The 15,573-nt window shown below is 44.6% G+C and overlaps 1 protein-coding gene across 1 annotated transcript in view; it reads left to right on the forward strand.

Moving 5' to 3' along the window:
* LOC135506255 (vacuolar protein sorting-associated protein 18 homolog) overlaps positions 1-12,009 on the forward strand; it is a 28,339-nt gene extending 16,330 nt beyond the window's left edge. Inside the window, exons 11-16 of the mRNA XM_064925777.1 lie at positions 6,195-6,329; positions 6,564-6,791; positions 7,037-7,177; positions 9,238-9,447; positions 9,670-9,909; positions 10,462-12,009. Coding sequence (XP_064781849.1) covers positions 6,195-6,329; positions 6,564-6,791; positions 7,037-7,177; positions 9,238-9,447; positions 9,670-9,909; positions 10,462-10,764 — 1,257 coding nt within the window. The 3' untranslated portion in view covers positions 10,765-12,009. The remainder of the gene's footprint in view (positions 1-6,194; positions 6,330-6,563; positions 6,792-7,036; positions 7,178-9,237; positions 9,448-9,669; positions 9,910-10,461) is intronic.
* Positions 12,010-15,573: the final 3,564 nt, after the last annotated feature.

A 15,573-nucleotide genomic window follows, 5' to 3' on the forward strand; every position in this document is an offset into this window, starting at 1 on the left:
CCTTCCTCTGGACGCTGCCTGTTGTCCCTGACCTTCCTCTGGACACTGCCTGCTGTCCCTGACCTTCCTCTGGACACTGCCTGCTGTCCCTGACCTTCCTCTGGACACTGCCTGCTGTCCCTGACCTTCCTCTGGACACTGCCTGCTGTCCCTGACCTTCCTCTGGACACTGCCTGCTGTCCCTGACCTTCCTCTGGACACTGCCTGCTGTCCCTGGTGTAATACTTCCAAACAGATTAAACAAAAAGCCACTTTAATTGAATCTGAAGAGCCAGCCTGGCTAGCTCACAAGCCTAAATACTTGTCGTCATGACTCAGAAACTCTTGAGAGTCAAGACCATGGGATATGGTGATCAAACCCGAGAGCAGCCAAAATTACACACAAAGTATTACAAAATGGAACAAAAGACACTTAAAGATATGAACAATATTTACAGAGTTCGACGAGGCTACCTTACGGTGCCATGGCAACCACGGAACCAAATTCCAATTCCACATTTTCTTAATTGAAAAGCATGGAAGAGAATTGGAATTTCATTGTATTTCCTGAATTGAAATAGAATTGACCCCAAACCTGCTATTAATTAATGGTATTGTATTGTGGTACTTATTGCTGCTCTCTTGGTTGTTTCTAACAGTGTTCATTTTGTCAATAACTATGATGAAAATACTCAGCAGGGACCTATTTTTCCTGACTAAAAATATGGAGAAAACGAGTCAATGTCCCGGGGGAAAAAAACGATTAACTATTACGACTGGCTTTTTATTTTAGTCTACACAAATTTGACAAGACGAGAATCCCACATGAGACTAATGGACATTTAATTTGACATGAATCTCCTTTTCATACATGCAGAATATTGGCTTTCTTTCAGTTGAGCCGTCTGATTGAGCTGAGATGCCGGCTCTCCCACACAGCTCCCAGGCGGTCACTTCAGTCACTCTCCCACACAGCTCCCAGGCGGTCACTTTAGTCACTCTCCCACACAGCTCCCAGGGCGGCCACTTCAGTCACTCTCCCACACAGCTCCCAGGGCGGCCACTTCAGTCACTCTCCCACACAGCTCCCAGGGCGGCCACTTCAGTCACTCTCCCACACAGCTCCCAGGGCGGCCACTTCAGTCACTCTCCCACACAGCTCCCAGGGCGGCCACTTCAGTCACTCGTCAATCTTTGGCACTAATGTGAATCAAGGACACCGGACTTGTCACCGCCTTCAACTAGAAAGAATGTTTACTCTCTTTTGTGGAGGCTGTTTTTAATTTGATCACAAAAACACTATTTCCCCATGTGCACTGTCATTCATTAATCTGTGTTCAATTTGTATTGATCACTGAATACAACAGGTGTCGACTTTACAGGGAAATGCTAGCTATGAAAAATAAAATGGTAACTAGCACGGAATAAAATACACAAGAATGGAGCTATATACAGGAAGTACCAGTACCAGATCCATGTGGAGCTATATACAGGAAGTACCAGTACCAGATCCATGTGGAGTTATATACAGGAAGTACCAGTACCAGATCAATGTGGAGCTATATACAGGAAGTACCAGATCCATGTGGAGCTATATACAGGAAATACCAGTACCAGATCCATGTGGAGCTGTATACAGGAAGTACCAGATCAATGTGGAGCTATATACAGGAAATACCAGTACCAGATCAATGTGGAGCTACACAGGAAGTACCAGATCAATGTGGAGCTATATACAGGAAGTACCAGTGCCAGATCAATGTGGAGCTATATACAGGAAGTACCAGATCAATGTGGAGCTATATACAGGAAGTACCAGTACCATATCAATGTGGAGCTATATACAGGAAATACCAGTACCAGATCAATGTGGAGTACCAGTACCAGATCAATGTGGAGCTATATACAGGAAGTACCAGATCAATGTGGAGCTATATACCAGTACCAGAAAGACACAGTACCAGATCAATGTGGAGCTATATACAGGAAGTACCAGTGCCAGATCAATGTGGAGCTATACCAGTACCAGATCAATGTGGAGCTATACGAGCTATATACAGGAAGTACCAGAAGTACCAGATCAATGTGGAGCTATATACAGGAAGTACCAGATCAATGTGGAGCTATATACAGGAAAGACCAGTACCAGATCAATGTGGAGCTATACCAGTGCCAGATCAAATACACAGTACCAGATCAATGTGGAGCTACACAGGAAGTACCAGATCCATGTGGAGCTATATACAGGAAGTACCAGATCCATGTGGAGCTATATGCAGGAAGTCCCAGTACCAGATGCATGTGGAGCTACACAGAAGTACCAGATCAATGTGGAGCTATATACAGTACCAGATCCATGTGGAGCTATATACAGGAAGTACCAGTACCAGATATGTGGAGCTAGGAGAAGTACCAGCTCAATGTGGAGCTATATACAGGAAGTACCAGTACCAGATCCATGTGGAGCTATATACAGGGAGTACCAGATCAATGTGGAGCTATATACAGGAAGTACCAGTGCCAGATCAATGTGGAGCTATATACAGGATGTACCAGATCCATGTGGAGCTATATACAGGAAGTACCAGATCAATGTGGAGCTATATACATGAAGTACCAGTACCAGATACATGTGGAGCTATATACAGGGAGTTCCAGTACCAGATCAATGTGGAGCTATATACAGGGAGTACCAGTACCAGATCAATGTGGATATATATACCAGATCAACGTGGAAGTACCAGTACCAGATCAATGTGGTGCTATATACAGGGAGTACCAGATCCACGTGGAGCTATATACAGGAAAAACCAGTACCAGATCCATGTGGAGCTATATACAGGAAGTACCAGATCCATGTGGAGCTATATACAGGAATACCAGTACCAGAAGTACAGGGACCAGTACCAGATCAATGTGGAGCTATATACAGGAAGTACCAGTACCAGATACATGTGGAGCTATATACAGGAGTACCAGTACCAGATCAATGTGGAGCTATATAGATGAAGTACCAGGAATGTGGTGCCATACCAGATACATGTGGAGCTATATACAGGAAGTATCCAGGAGCTATATACCAGATCAATGTGGAGCTATATACAGGAAGTACAGATCAGTACCAGATCAGACATGTGGAGTTATATACAGTACCAGAAGTACCAGTACCAGATCCATACCAGATCCATGTGGAGCTATATACAGGAAGTACCAGACCAGTTCAATGTGGACCTATATACAGGAAGTACCAGATCAACGTGGAGCTATATACAGGATGTACCAGAACAATATGGAGCTATATACAGGAAGTACCAGACAAGATCAATGTGGAGCTATATACAGGAAGTACCAGTACCAGGTCCATGTGGAGCGATATACAGGAAGTACCAGACAAGATCAATGTGGAGCTATATACAGGATGTACCAGATAAATGTACCAGTACCAGATCAATGTACCAGAGACAGGAAGTACCATACCAGACATGTGGGAAGTACCAGATCCATGTGGAGCTATATACAGATACCAATGTGGAGCTATATACAGGAAGTACCAGATAAATGTGGAGCTATATACAGGAGAACCTGATACAGTACCAGACAAGAAGCTATATACAGGAAGTACCAGTACCAGATCCATGTGGAGCTATATACAGGAAGTACCAGATAAAGGAAGTACCAGTACCAGATCAACGTGAAGTTACAGTACCAGATCCATGTGGAGCTACACAGGAATACAGTACCAGAAGTACCAGATACCAGATGTGGAGCTATATACAGGAAGTACCAGACCAGATCAACGTGGAGCTATATACAGGATGTACCAGTACCAGATCAATGTGGAGCTATATACAGGGAGTACAAGTACCAGATCAATGTGGAGCTATATACAGGAAGTACCAGATCAATGTGGAGCTATATACAGGAAGTACCAGACCAGATCAACGTGGAGCTATATACAGGATGTACCAGTACCAGATCAATGTGGAGCTATATACAGGGAGTATCAGACCAGATCAATGTGCAGAGAGAGGTAGGATGTATTTGAGGTGTATATACACTACATGAGCAAAAGTATGTGGACACCTGCTTGTCTAACATCTCATTCCAAAATCATGGGCAGTAATATGGAGTTTATCCCCCCTTTGCTGCTATAACAGCCTCCACTTTTCTGGGAAGGCTTTCCACTAGTTGGAACATTGCTGTGCGAACTTGCTTCCATTCAGCCATGAGCATTAGTGAGGTCGGGCACCGATGTTGTGCCATTAGGTCTGGCTCGCAGTCAACATTCCAATTCATCCCAAAGTTGTTCGGTGGGGTTGAGGTCAGGGCTCTGTGCAGACCAGTCAAGTTCTTCCGCACCGATCTCAACAAACCATTTCTGTATGGACCTCGCTTTGTCCACGGGGGCATTGTCATGCTGAAACAGGAAATGGCCTTCCCCAAACTGTTGCCACAAAGTTGGAAGCACAGAATCGTCTAGAATGTCGTTGTATGCTGTAGCATTAACATTTCCTTTCACTGGAACTAAGTGGTCTAGCCCGAACCCTGAAAAACAACCCCAGACCAGAATTCCTCCAACAAACTTTACAGTTCGCACTATGCATCCTGGTCTTCGCCAAATCCAGATTCGTCCGTCAAACTGCCCCAGATGGTGAAGCGTGATTCATCACTCCATAGAATGCGTTTCCACTGCTCCAGAGTCCAATGGTGGCGAGCTTTACACCACTCCAGCTGACGCTTGACGTTGCTCATGGTGATCTTAGGCTTGTGTGCGGCTTTTGGCAAACTCCAAGCGGGCTGTCATCTGCCTTTTTACTGAGGAGTGGCTTCCGTCTCGCCTCTACCATAAAGTCCCGATTGGTGGTTTGCTGATGAGATGGTTGTTCTTCTGGAAGGGTCTCCCATCTCCTCAAAGGAACTCTAGAGCTCTGTCAGAGTGACCATTTGGGTTCTTGGTCACTTCCCTTGCCAAGGCCCTTCTCCCTCGATTGCTCAGTTTGGCCAGGTGGCCAGCTCTAGGAATAGTCTTGGTGGTTCCAAACTTCTTCCATTTTTAAGAATGATGGAGGCCACTGTGTTCTTGGGAACCTTCAAAGCTGTATACATGTTTTGGTACCCTTCCCCAGATCTGTGCCTCGACACAATCCTGTCTCGGAGCGCTACGGACAATTCCTTTTGACATGGCTTGTTTTTTTTTCTCTGACATGCACTGACAACTGTCAACCTTATATAGACAGGTGTGTGCCTTTCCAAATCATGTCCAATCAATTGAATTTACTCCAAGTTGTAGAAACATCTCAAGGATGATCAATGGAAACAGGATGCACATGAGCTCAATTTCAAGTCTCGTAGCAAAGGGTCTTTCATTTTTTAAATAAATGTGCAAAGATTTGTGTGTAGATTGATGAGGAATTTTGTTTATTTAATACATTTTAGAATGTTGTAACGTAACAAAATGTGTAAATAAGTCCAGGGGAATACTTTCCGAAGGCTCTCTGAATGTGTGTTGCCACTCTTGTGCCGCTGTCTGCAAACGTAAATGGTGGTCTAATTTTCCTTTCGATAAAAGTAACGTTATTTGTTGAAATATTAGGAGTACAGTAATATTTCTGCCATTTTTGTCAAGCACAAATTCAACTTTTTTTTTCTTTCAAGGAACCCACTGTTATATTACCCCCCCCCCCCCCTTGACAGTTACGATGGGGAAGAGCGTCTGCTAAATGACTTAAATGTAAATGTAATGAGAAAATCAGAGGTGTCAGGTTTTGAACATTCAGCCAAGGCTTTTTAGCCTGTATGGTTATTTATGGCTGGCGTTTGGTTACAATCTGCCACAATATCAATGTTAGCAGCTAAGGGATAGTAGACCTAGTTGGACAAGGCTGAATGGAAGTTAGAGGTGGTCTCAATATTCATTATTAGGCCACTAATGTGGCTGTGACTAAAACTAGACAAATTATCCATAGTTTTGTGTCGACTGATAATAACTAAAACCAACAAAGGATGAAATTACTTGAATTTGACCTAAACACGATAGTTGTTTTAAAGACTAAAACTAAATTGGGTGTTTGAATTAACACCAGCCGTCTAATGTTACGAACATTTTATGACACTTTCTTTTCTGTTTTGTCTAAAATATGTATTTTATCAGTTGCTTTTAAAAAAAAACATTTTCTGGGATTAAGAAAAGATGGATATCGATTCTTTCTCTCTAGGACTATGAGAGGGTGATCTCCCATCACTGTCAGCATGATGACTACAGCGCCGCCCTGGAGGTGCTCTCCAAGCACTGCGACGAGAAGCTCTTCTATAAGTTCTCTCCCATCCTCATGCAACACATACCTAAGAAGGTGATCCATTTAGATTTTTAACAGCTTGCAAATGAAATGTTTTGTTGTTGTTGTTATTTTTATTGTCTTTGTCTGTTCAAGTTTGTCATGCCATACAGTACCACACTTTATCTTCAATTTTCATGGAAATTTATGGCATGTAAAGTGCAGATTTGTTGTTTCGTGAAAAATTAATTGAAATTGAATTAATTAATTGAACAATAAATATAGCTTTTTTTTTAATAACCATAAAAGGTGGTGGACGCCTGGATCCAGATGGGATCCAGACTGGAACCTAAGAAGCTGATCCCAGCCCTGGTCAACTACAGTCAGATGGGTTCAACACAGCAGGTCAACGAGACCATCCGTTACATGGAGTTCTGTGTCTACCAGCTCACTGTGACGGAAGAGGCCATACACAACTACCTGCTGTCCCTCTACGCCAAGTACAAACCTGATAGTCTCTTGTGGTACCTGGAACAGGTAGGTTCAAGGCTCTGGCCCTCCCAAATGACACCCTGTTCCCTATATAGCACTTTACTTTTCACCAAGGACACGCAGACCAAATGTCTTGATAATTGTGGAATTGACTTTTTATTATTTATATAATGACGTGTTTATATTGTATTCTAGTTTACTCTTAAGTGCCGTTGGGTATCTTGAAAGTAAATCAAATATAATATTACAATATATTATTAATACATCTCATGTGTTGTTGTTATCGACAGGCTGGGTCCCACTTGTCAGATATCCACTATGATTTAAAGTATGCCCTGAGGCTGTGTGCTGAACATGGTTACCTCCAGGCCTGTGTTCTGGTCTACAAGATCATGGAGCTGTATGAGGAAGCTGTCGATCTGGCCCTACAAGTGAGTGTCTTGGCTAGTTTTGATGAATATGTAGCTAACTTGATAATTTGATATTGCAAGATAAGTATGTGCAAATAGTGGGCTACACCATCAATGTGTACAGACATTATCTCTGCATGCATACATTATCTCAATATACACTACTGTTCAAAGTTTGGGGTCACTTAGAAATCTCCTTGTTTTTAAAAGAAAATCATTTTTTTTTGTCCATTAAAATAACATCAAATTGATCAGAAATACAGTGTAGACATTGTTGTATTGGGTCCTGTTGGTTCCAGACTTGGTACATTGGTACCGCTTGCCGTGTGGTAGCAGAGAGAACAGTCTATGACCTGGGTGGCTGGAGTCTTTCTAGGGACTTCCTCTGACACCGCCTGGTATAGAGATCCTGGATGGCCGGATGCTTGGCGCCAGTGATGTACTGGGCAGTACGCACTACCCTCTGTAAATCCTTACTATCGGAGCCCAAGCAGTTGCCATACCAAGCGGTGATGCAGCCAGTAAAGATGCTGTCAATCTTGCTTTTTGTATAACTTCTTGAGGATCTTAGGACCCATGCCAAATCTTTTCAGCCTTCTGAAGAGGAAGAGGCATTGTTGTGCCCTCTTCACGACTGTGTTGGTGTGTGTGGACCATGATAGAGGCAAAGTGATGTGGACACTGAGGAACTTGAAGCTCTCGACCCGCTCTGCCCTCCGTTTCCTGTAGTCCACGATCAGCTCCTTTGTCTTAATGACGTTGAGGAAGAGGTTGTTGTCCTGGCACCACACTGCTAGGTATCTGACCACCTCCCTATAGGCTGTCTCCTCATCGTCGGTCATCAGGCCTACCACCGCCAAGTCGTCAGAAAACTTAATGATGGTGTTGGAGTCGTGTTTGGCCATGCAGTCGTGGGTGAACAGGGAGTACATGAGGTGACTAAGCACGCACCCCTGAGGGGCCCCGGGGTTGAGGACCTGCGTGGCAGATGTTGTTGCCTACCCTTACCACCTGGGGGCGGCCCGTCAGGAAGTCCAGGTTCCAGTTGCAGAGGGTGTTGTTCAGTCCCAGGGTCCTTAGCTTAGTCATGAGCTTTGAGGGCACTATGGTGTTGAACGCTGAGCTGTAGTTAATGACTAGGTGTTCCTCTTGTCCAGGTGGGAAAGGGCAGTGTGGAGTGCAATAGAGATGGCGTCATCTGTGGATCTGTTGGGGCGGTGAATTGGACTGTGTCCATGGTGTCTGGGATGATGGTGTTGATGTGAGCCATGACCAGCCTTTCAAAGCATTTCATGGCTACAGATGTGAGTTCTACAGGGCGATAATCATTTAGACAGGTTACCTTGGCATTCTTGGCGACAGGGACTATGGTGGTCTGCTTGAAACATATAGGATTACAGACTGTGTCAGGGAGAGATTGAAAACATCAGTGAAGACTCTTGTCAGCTCATGCTGGTAATCCGTCTGGCCCCGCGGCCTTGTGAATGTTAACCTGTCGAAAGGTCTTACTCACATCTGCTACAGAGAGTGTGATCACACAGTTGTCTGGAACAGCTGGTGCTCTCATGCATGGATCAGTGTTGCTTGCCTCGAAGCCAGCATAGAAGGCATTTTGCGCATCTGGTAGGCTCGCTTCACTGGGTAGCTCGTGGCTGGGCTTCCTTTTGTCATCCGTGGTAGTATGCAACCCCTGCCACATCCAACGACCGTCAGAGCCGGTGTAGTAGGCTCTGGCGGCAGGGTAGCCTAGTGGTTAGAGCATTGGACTAGGTTGCAAGTTCAAATCCCCGAGCTGACAAGGTACAAAATCTGTCGTTCTGCCCCTGAACAGGCAGTTAACCCACTGTTCCTAGGCCGTCATTGAAAATAAGAATTTGTTCTTAACTGACTTGCCTTGTAAATAAAATAAATAAAGTAATTAAATAAAGGTAAAATAAATAAAATAAAACACTTTGCCTGTTTTGATGGTTTGTCGTAGAGCGTATCGGGATTTCTTATAAGCATCTGGATTAGTGTCCCGCTCCTCGAAAACCGTTCCTCAAGCGGCTGGGGCGTTGCTCCTGTGCTGTTTCTCCATCCAGGTGGATGTGGACTTGGCCAAGACGTGTGCTGACCTGCCTGAGGATGACGAGGAGTTGAGGAAGAAGTTGTGGCTGAAGATCGCTCGTCACGTGGTGCAAGAGGAGAAGGATGTGAAGAAGGCCATGAACTGTCTGTCCAGCTGTAACCTGCTCAAGATCGAAGACATCCTGCCCTTCTTCCCGGACTTCGTCACCATAGACCACTTTAAGGTAATACCGTCATCAAATATTTAGGATCTAAACAAACAAACATACGAGACAGTATTTGAGGTGCACTTAATATAATTAGGAGCTTGCACTTTTGGGGACTATTCTATTGTTTCCATTGTACCAAATAAAATGTTTATAAGTATGTAATCTTGGCTCCTGAACCAAATCTCAGCTTCTAGTAAGTATTTGACATGCTTTTCTATATGTCCTCCCTCCCTGCAGGAGGCTATCTGCAGCTCTTTAGAGGAGTACAACCAGCATATAGACGAGCTGAAGCAGGAGATGGAGGAGGCGACGGAGAGCGCCAAGCGGATCAGAGAGGACATCCAGGAGATGAGGAACAAGTACGGGGTGGTGGAGAACCAGGAGAAATGTGCTGCCTGCGACTTCCCCCTCCTCAACAGACCCTTCTATCTGTTCCTCTGTGGTCACATGTTCCACTACGACTGCCTCTTCCAGGAGGTCAGTAATGCAAACCAATTTTATTTGACCTTCGACCCGATTTCAAGAACAGTTTGCTTCCGATAGATATACCGGTAGGTTAGTAGCACATCCCTTTTTTTAAATAAAAAAAAACAAACTTTGACCCGATATTAAGGAAGAGTTAGCCAACAATCTATTGCAGCAAACAGAGGGTCATTGGGTCATTACTGTGTATTTATTTGTAAATTAAGTACGCTACATACACAATGAAAAAGGCGGAGGAGGATATCCCCAAAAATGTATCACAAATAATGTCTTCTCCCCCCCCAGGAGATTCAGTAGTTCAGTAGCGTTTTTAAAATTATTTTTTATTCACTTATCTTGTATGGAGCTATTATTATTCACCACCATATATGGAGCTATTATTATTCACCACCATATATGGAGCTATTATTATTCACCACCATATATGGAGCTATTATTATTCACCACCATATATGGAGCTATTATTATTCACCACCATATATGGAGCTATTATTATTCACCACCATATATGGAGCTCACATACTGTAATGGTGGATCTTTCCTCAGGTGTCTCCTCACCTGTCCACCTACAAGCAGACTAAACTAGATGAGCTGCAGAAGAAGTTGGCTGCAGCCACTCAGACCTCCAAGTCTCGCCACCGCACCGCCCCCAAGGAGAAGGAGGAGGGGGGCGACACCGCCAGCCTGGGCAAAGGAAGCGCCGGGGTCAGCCGAGAGCAGATCAAGTCCGACATCGATGACGTCATCGCCCGCGAGTGCGTGTACTGCGGCGAGCTGATGATCAAGTCGATCGACCAGCCGTTTATTGATCCACAGAAGTTTGAGGAGGAGAAGTCCAGCTGGCTCTGAGATGGACGGTTGGACCTGCCTGGAACTGGGCAGGTTTGAAATGGCGGACTTGAGGTGGCTGTCTGAAGGGAACGGGTCTGAAATGGGCTGAACTCTTGATTGAAATAGACATGTCTTATTTCAGAAATGGCTGAAATGCGCAACTTGTGCTGTCTGAAATGGAATGGAATATCTCTGTGATAATGGGGGAAGTAGAGCCACCTCTGCACAGTGCCTGGTGATGGGGAGACACAGGGAAGGGGAAGAATGCAGGATCTCCTTGGTAACCTCTTATCAAATCAAATGTTATTTGTCACATGCCCCAAATACAACAGGTGTAGTAGACCTTACAGTGAAATGCTGAATACAACAGGTGTAGTAGACCTTACAGTGAAATGCTGAATACAACAGGTGTAGACCTTACAGTGAAATGCTGAATACAACAGGTGTAGTAGACCTCACAGTGAAATGCTGAATACAACAGGTGTAGTAGACCTCACAGTGAAATGCTTACTTACAAGCCCTTAACCAACAAGGTAATTTTAAGAAAATACCACCAACAACAACAACAACAAAGTAAGAGATAAGAATCGCAAATAATTAAAGAGCAGCAGTAAAATAACAATAGCGAGGCTATATACAGGGGATACCGGTACAGAGTCGATGTGCGGGGGCACAGGTTAGTCAAGGTAATCGAGGTAATATGTACATGTAGGTAGAGTTATTAAAGTGACTATGCATAGATAATAACAGAGAGTAGCAGCGGTGTTGAAGGGGGGGGGCAAAATAGTCTGGGTAGCCATTTGATTGGCTCCTCTGTGTCTCTGTAATATCATATATTCTCGTCTCTCTCTCCTTCTCTCGTCTTTCTGCTAAGCTTCAGACTGTACTGAGGCAATGTCAGTCTCTCTCACATGTCTTAATCAGACGTTGCTACAGTTTACAATCGTTACATCTCAAATCTGTCTGAATTAACAAAAACAACTCTGAAATTGTCTCTGAAATGAGATTTTATAAATTCAGATGTATTCATCCCTAACTGGTATTTTGTTAATTCCACTGGCTAGAGACATGAATAGTACTATAGAATGAATGTAATGAATTAGTTTTGTTGTTATTTGTCACTTGTGACATCATGAGAACTCCCTTGTTTCATTGGCTGACAGTGTATTCTGTTGTGACTCTGAGATCAGGTCAATGCAACTACACTTTTGCTATGGTTTGCTAAAATGCACTTATGAAAATTAAACAAATGTTTAAAATAAGTCTCTTTTAAAAAAAAATTATGTTTTATTTCAAGTGTTCGAACATAAATTAATTCCTCGGATGGAGTGAGACCTATCTGAAAGTCGAAAATATTAACATTTTAGATTAGGATTTTATTCTCGGGGATTGAGTGAGACGCCTTCCTCTCATAAATATGCAGCAACTGACAAGGACAGGGAAATGGCCTCGTACCTCAGTTCAATGCATACATTGTCATTTGTAGTAGAGCTCCATTGAGGATGTTTCCCTCGGTAACAAGCCCCTCCTCCTCTGGGTCACATGACCCATCCTTTAATCAGTGCCACGCGCTGATTGGTCAGCCCCGGAGAAGGCCCCTTTGCACTGTTGCAACCTCTTTGAAACGTGAGTGTGAAGGTTGTGAAATAGATTGAAAATATATTGTATGAATCGGGTACATATTGACGAATGTTAACAGTTACATTGCAACATGTCTTGTCTATATGTCTATATGTAAACTGCAATTTTATAGCTCATATCAAATCAGTCATTTAAAATGGCCCCAAAATAACAACAATAGTAACCGGTCACGATACTTCACGATACTTCCCTTTGAGTGATGGAACATGTAGCTCGGTGATCTTCAGGAGAAGCAGACTCCGCCGATAGAGAAGGCTCACAAACGATAATGTTGTATAAATCACCTCCAAATGGGACATTTGTTTTGACACAACTGACTAGGAAATCCACGTTAAAATGTTTCTGTTGATACATTTCCGCTGCAAATTCCCTTGAAGAGCAGATGAGTGCAGGTTCTGACGAGGCAAACACAAGAACCTCTTCCTCTCCAGCTCATATTGTTGTTGAGATAGCTGTCTCTCAGTGAGTGTACCTGCCCAGTTGGGCCTACAGATCTTAGTCCTCCATGGTGTCTGGGGTTTGGAAGGCGGAGGTGGACGATGTGGTAGCGGGGTCATCATCAGGCCTGGCCAAGCCACTTCACCTCCAGCACCTGGAGAGATCCCTACGCCTGGCCAAGCCACTTCAAATCAAATTTCATTTGTCACATACACATGGTTAGCAGATGTTAATGCGAGTGTAGCGAAATGCTTGTGCTTCTAGTTCCGACAATGCAGTAATAACCAACAAGTAATCTAACTAACAATTCCAAAACTAATTTCTTATACACAGTGTAAGGGGATAAAGAATATGTACATAAGGATATATGAATGAGTGATGGTACAGAGCAGCATAGGCAAGATACAGTAGATGGTATCGAGTACAGTATATACATATGAGATGAGTATGTAAACAAAGTGGCATAGTTAAAGTGGCTAGTGATACGTGTATTACATAAGGATGCAGTCGATGATATAGAGTACAGTATATATGTATGCATATGAGATGAATAATGTAGGGTATGTAAACATTATATTAGGTAGCATTGTTTAAAGTGGCTAGTGATATATTTACATCATTTCCCATCAATTCCCATTATTAAAGTGGCTGGAGTTGAGTCAGTGTCAGTGTGTTGGCAGCAGCCACTCAATGTTAGTGGTTGCTGTTTAACAGTCTGATGGCCTTGAGATAGAAGCTGTTTTTCAGTCTCTCGGTCCCAGCTTTGATGCACCTGTACTGACCTCGCCTTCTGGATGATAGCGGGGTGAACAGGCAGTGGCTTGGGTGGTTGTTGTCCTTGATGATCTTTATGGCCTACCTGTACCATCGGGTGGTGTAGGTGTCCTGGAGGGCAGGTAGTTTGCCCCCGGTGATGCGTTGTGCAGACCTCACTACCCTCTGGAGAGCCTTACGGTTGTGGACGGAGCAGTTACCATACCAGGCGGTGATACAGCCTGCCAGGATGCTCTCGATTGTGCATCTGTAGAAGTTTGTGAGTGCTTTTGGTGACAAGCCCGAATTTCTTCAGCCTCCTGAGGTTGAAGAGGCGCTGCTGCGCCGCCTTCACGATGCTGTCTGAGTCGACCAATTCAGTTTGTCTGTGATGTGTATGCCGAGGAACTTAACTTACTACCCTCTCCACTACTGTTCCATCGATGTGGATAGGGGGGTGTTCCCTCTGCTGTTTCATGAAGTCCACAATCATCTCCTTAGTTTTGTTGACGTTGAGTGTGAGGTTATTTTCCTGACACCACACTCCGAGGGCCCTCACCTCCTCCCTGTAGGCCGTCTCGTCGTTGTTGGTAATCAACCGTACCACTGTTGTGTCGTCCGCAAACTTAATGATTGAGTTGGAGGCGTGCGTGGCCACGCAGTTGTGGGTGAACAGGGAGTACAGGAGAGGGCTCAGAACGTACCCTTGTGGGGCCCCAGTGTTGAGGATCAGCGGGGTGGAGATGTTGTTGCCTACCCTCACCACCTGGGGGCGGCCCGTCAGGAAGTCCAGTACCCAGTTGCACAGGGCGGGGTCAAGACCCAGGGTCTCGAGCTTGATGACGAGCTTGGAGGGTACTATGGTGTTAAATGCCGAGCTGTATTCGATGAACAGCATTCTCACATAGGTATTCCTCTTGTCCAGATGGGTTAGGGCAGTGTGCAGTGTGGTTGAGGTTGCGTCGTCTGTGGACCTATTTGGGCGGTAAGCAAATTGGAGTGGGTCTAGGGTGTCAGGTAGGGTGGAGGTGATATGGTCCTTGACAAGTCTCTCAAAGCACTTCATGATGACGGAAGTGAGTGCTACGGGGCGGTAGTCATTTAGCTCAGTTACCTTAGCTTTCTTGGGAACAGGAACAATGGTGGCCCTCTTGAAGCATGTGGGAACAGCAGACTGGTATAGGGATTGATTGAATATGTCTGTAAACACACCAGCCAGCTGGTCTGCGCATGCTCTGAGGGCGCGGCTGGGGATGCCGTCTGGGCCTGCAGCCTTGCGAGAGTTAACGCGTTTAAATGTTTTACTCACCTCGTCTGCAGTGAAGGAGAGACCGCATGTTTTCGTTGCAGGCAGTGTCAGTGGCACTGTATTGTCCTCAAAGCGGGCAAAAAGTTATTTAGTCTGCCTGGGAGCAAGATATCCTGGCCCGTGACTGGGCTGGATTTCTTCCTGTAGTCTTCCTGGGAACGACATCTTCAACACACGTTCTAATGAACTCGCACACCGAATCAGCGTATTCGTCAATGTTGTTGTCTGACGCAATATGAAACATGTCCCAGTCCACGTGATGGAAGCAGTCTTGGAGTGTGGAATCAGCTTGGTCGGACCAGCGGACAGACCTCAGCGTGGGAGCTTCTTGTTTTAGTTTCTGTCTGTAGGCAGGGATCAGCAAAATGGAGTCGTGGTCAGCTTTTCTGAAAGGAGGGCGGGGCAGGGCCTTATATGCGTCGCGGAAGTTAGAATAACAATGATCCAAGGTTTTGCCAGCCCTGGTAGCGCAATCGATATGCTGATACAATTTAGGGAGTCTTGTTTTCAGATTAGCCTTGTTAAAATCCCCAGCAACAATGAATGCAGCTTCAGGATGTATGGATTCCAGTTTGCAAAGAGTCAAATAAAGTTTGTTCAGAGCCATCTGCTTGGGGGGGAATATATATATATATATATACGGCTGTGATTATAATCGAAGAGAATTCTCTTGGTAGGTAATGCAG

The sequence above is a fragment of the Oncorhynchus masou genome, chromosome 19 (genome assembly GCF_036934945.1).
Source record: "Oncorhynchus masou masou isolate Uvic2021 chromosome 19, UVic_Omas_1.1, whole genome shotgun sequence".
NCBI classification, from domain to species: domain Eukaryota; kingdom Metazoa; phylum Chordata; class Actinopteri; order Salmoniformes; family Salmonidae; genus Oncorhynchus; species Oncorhynchus masou.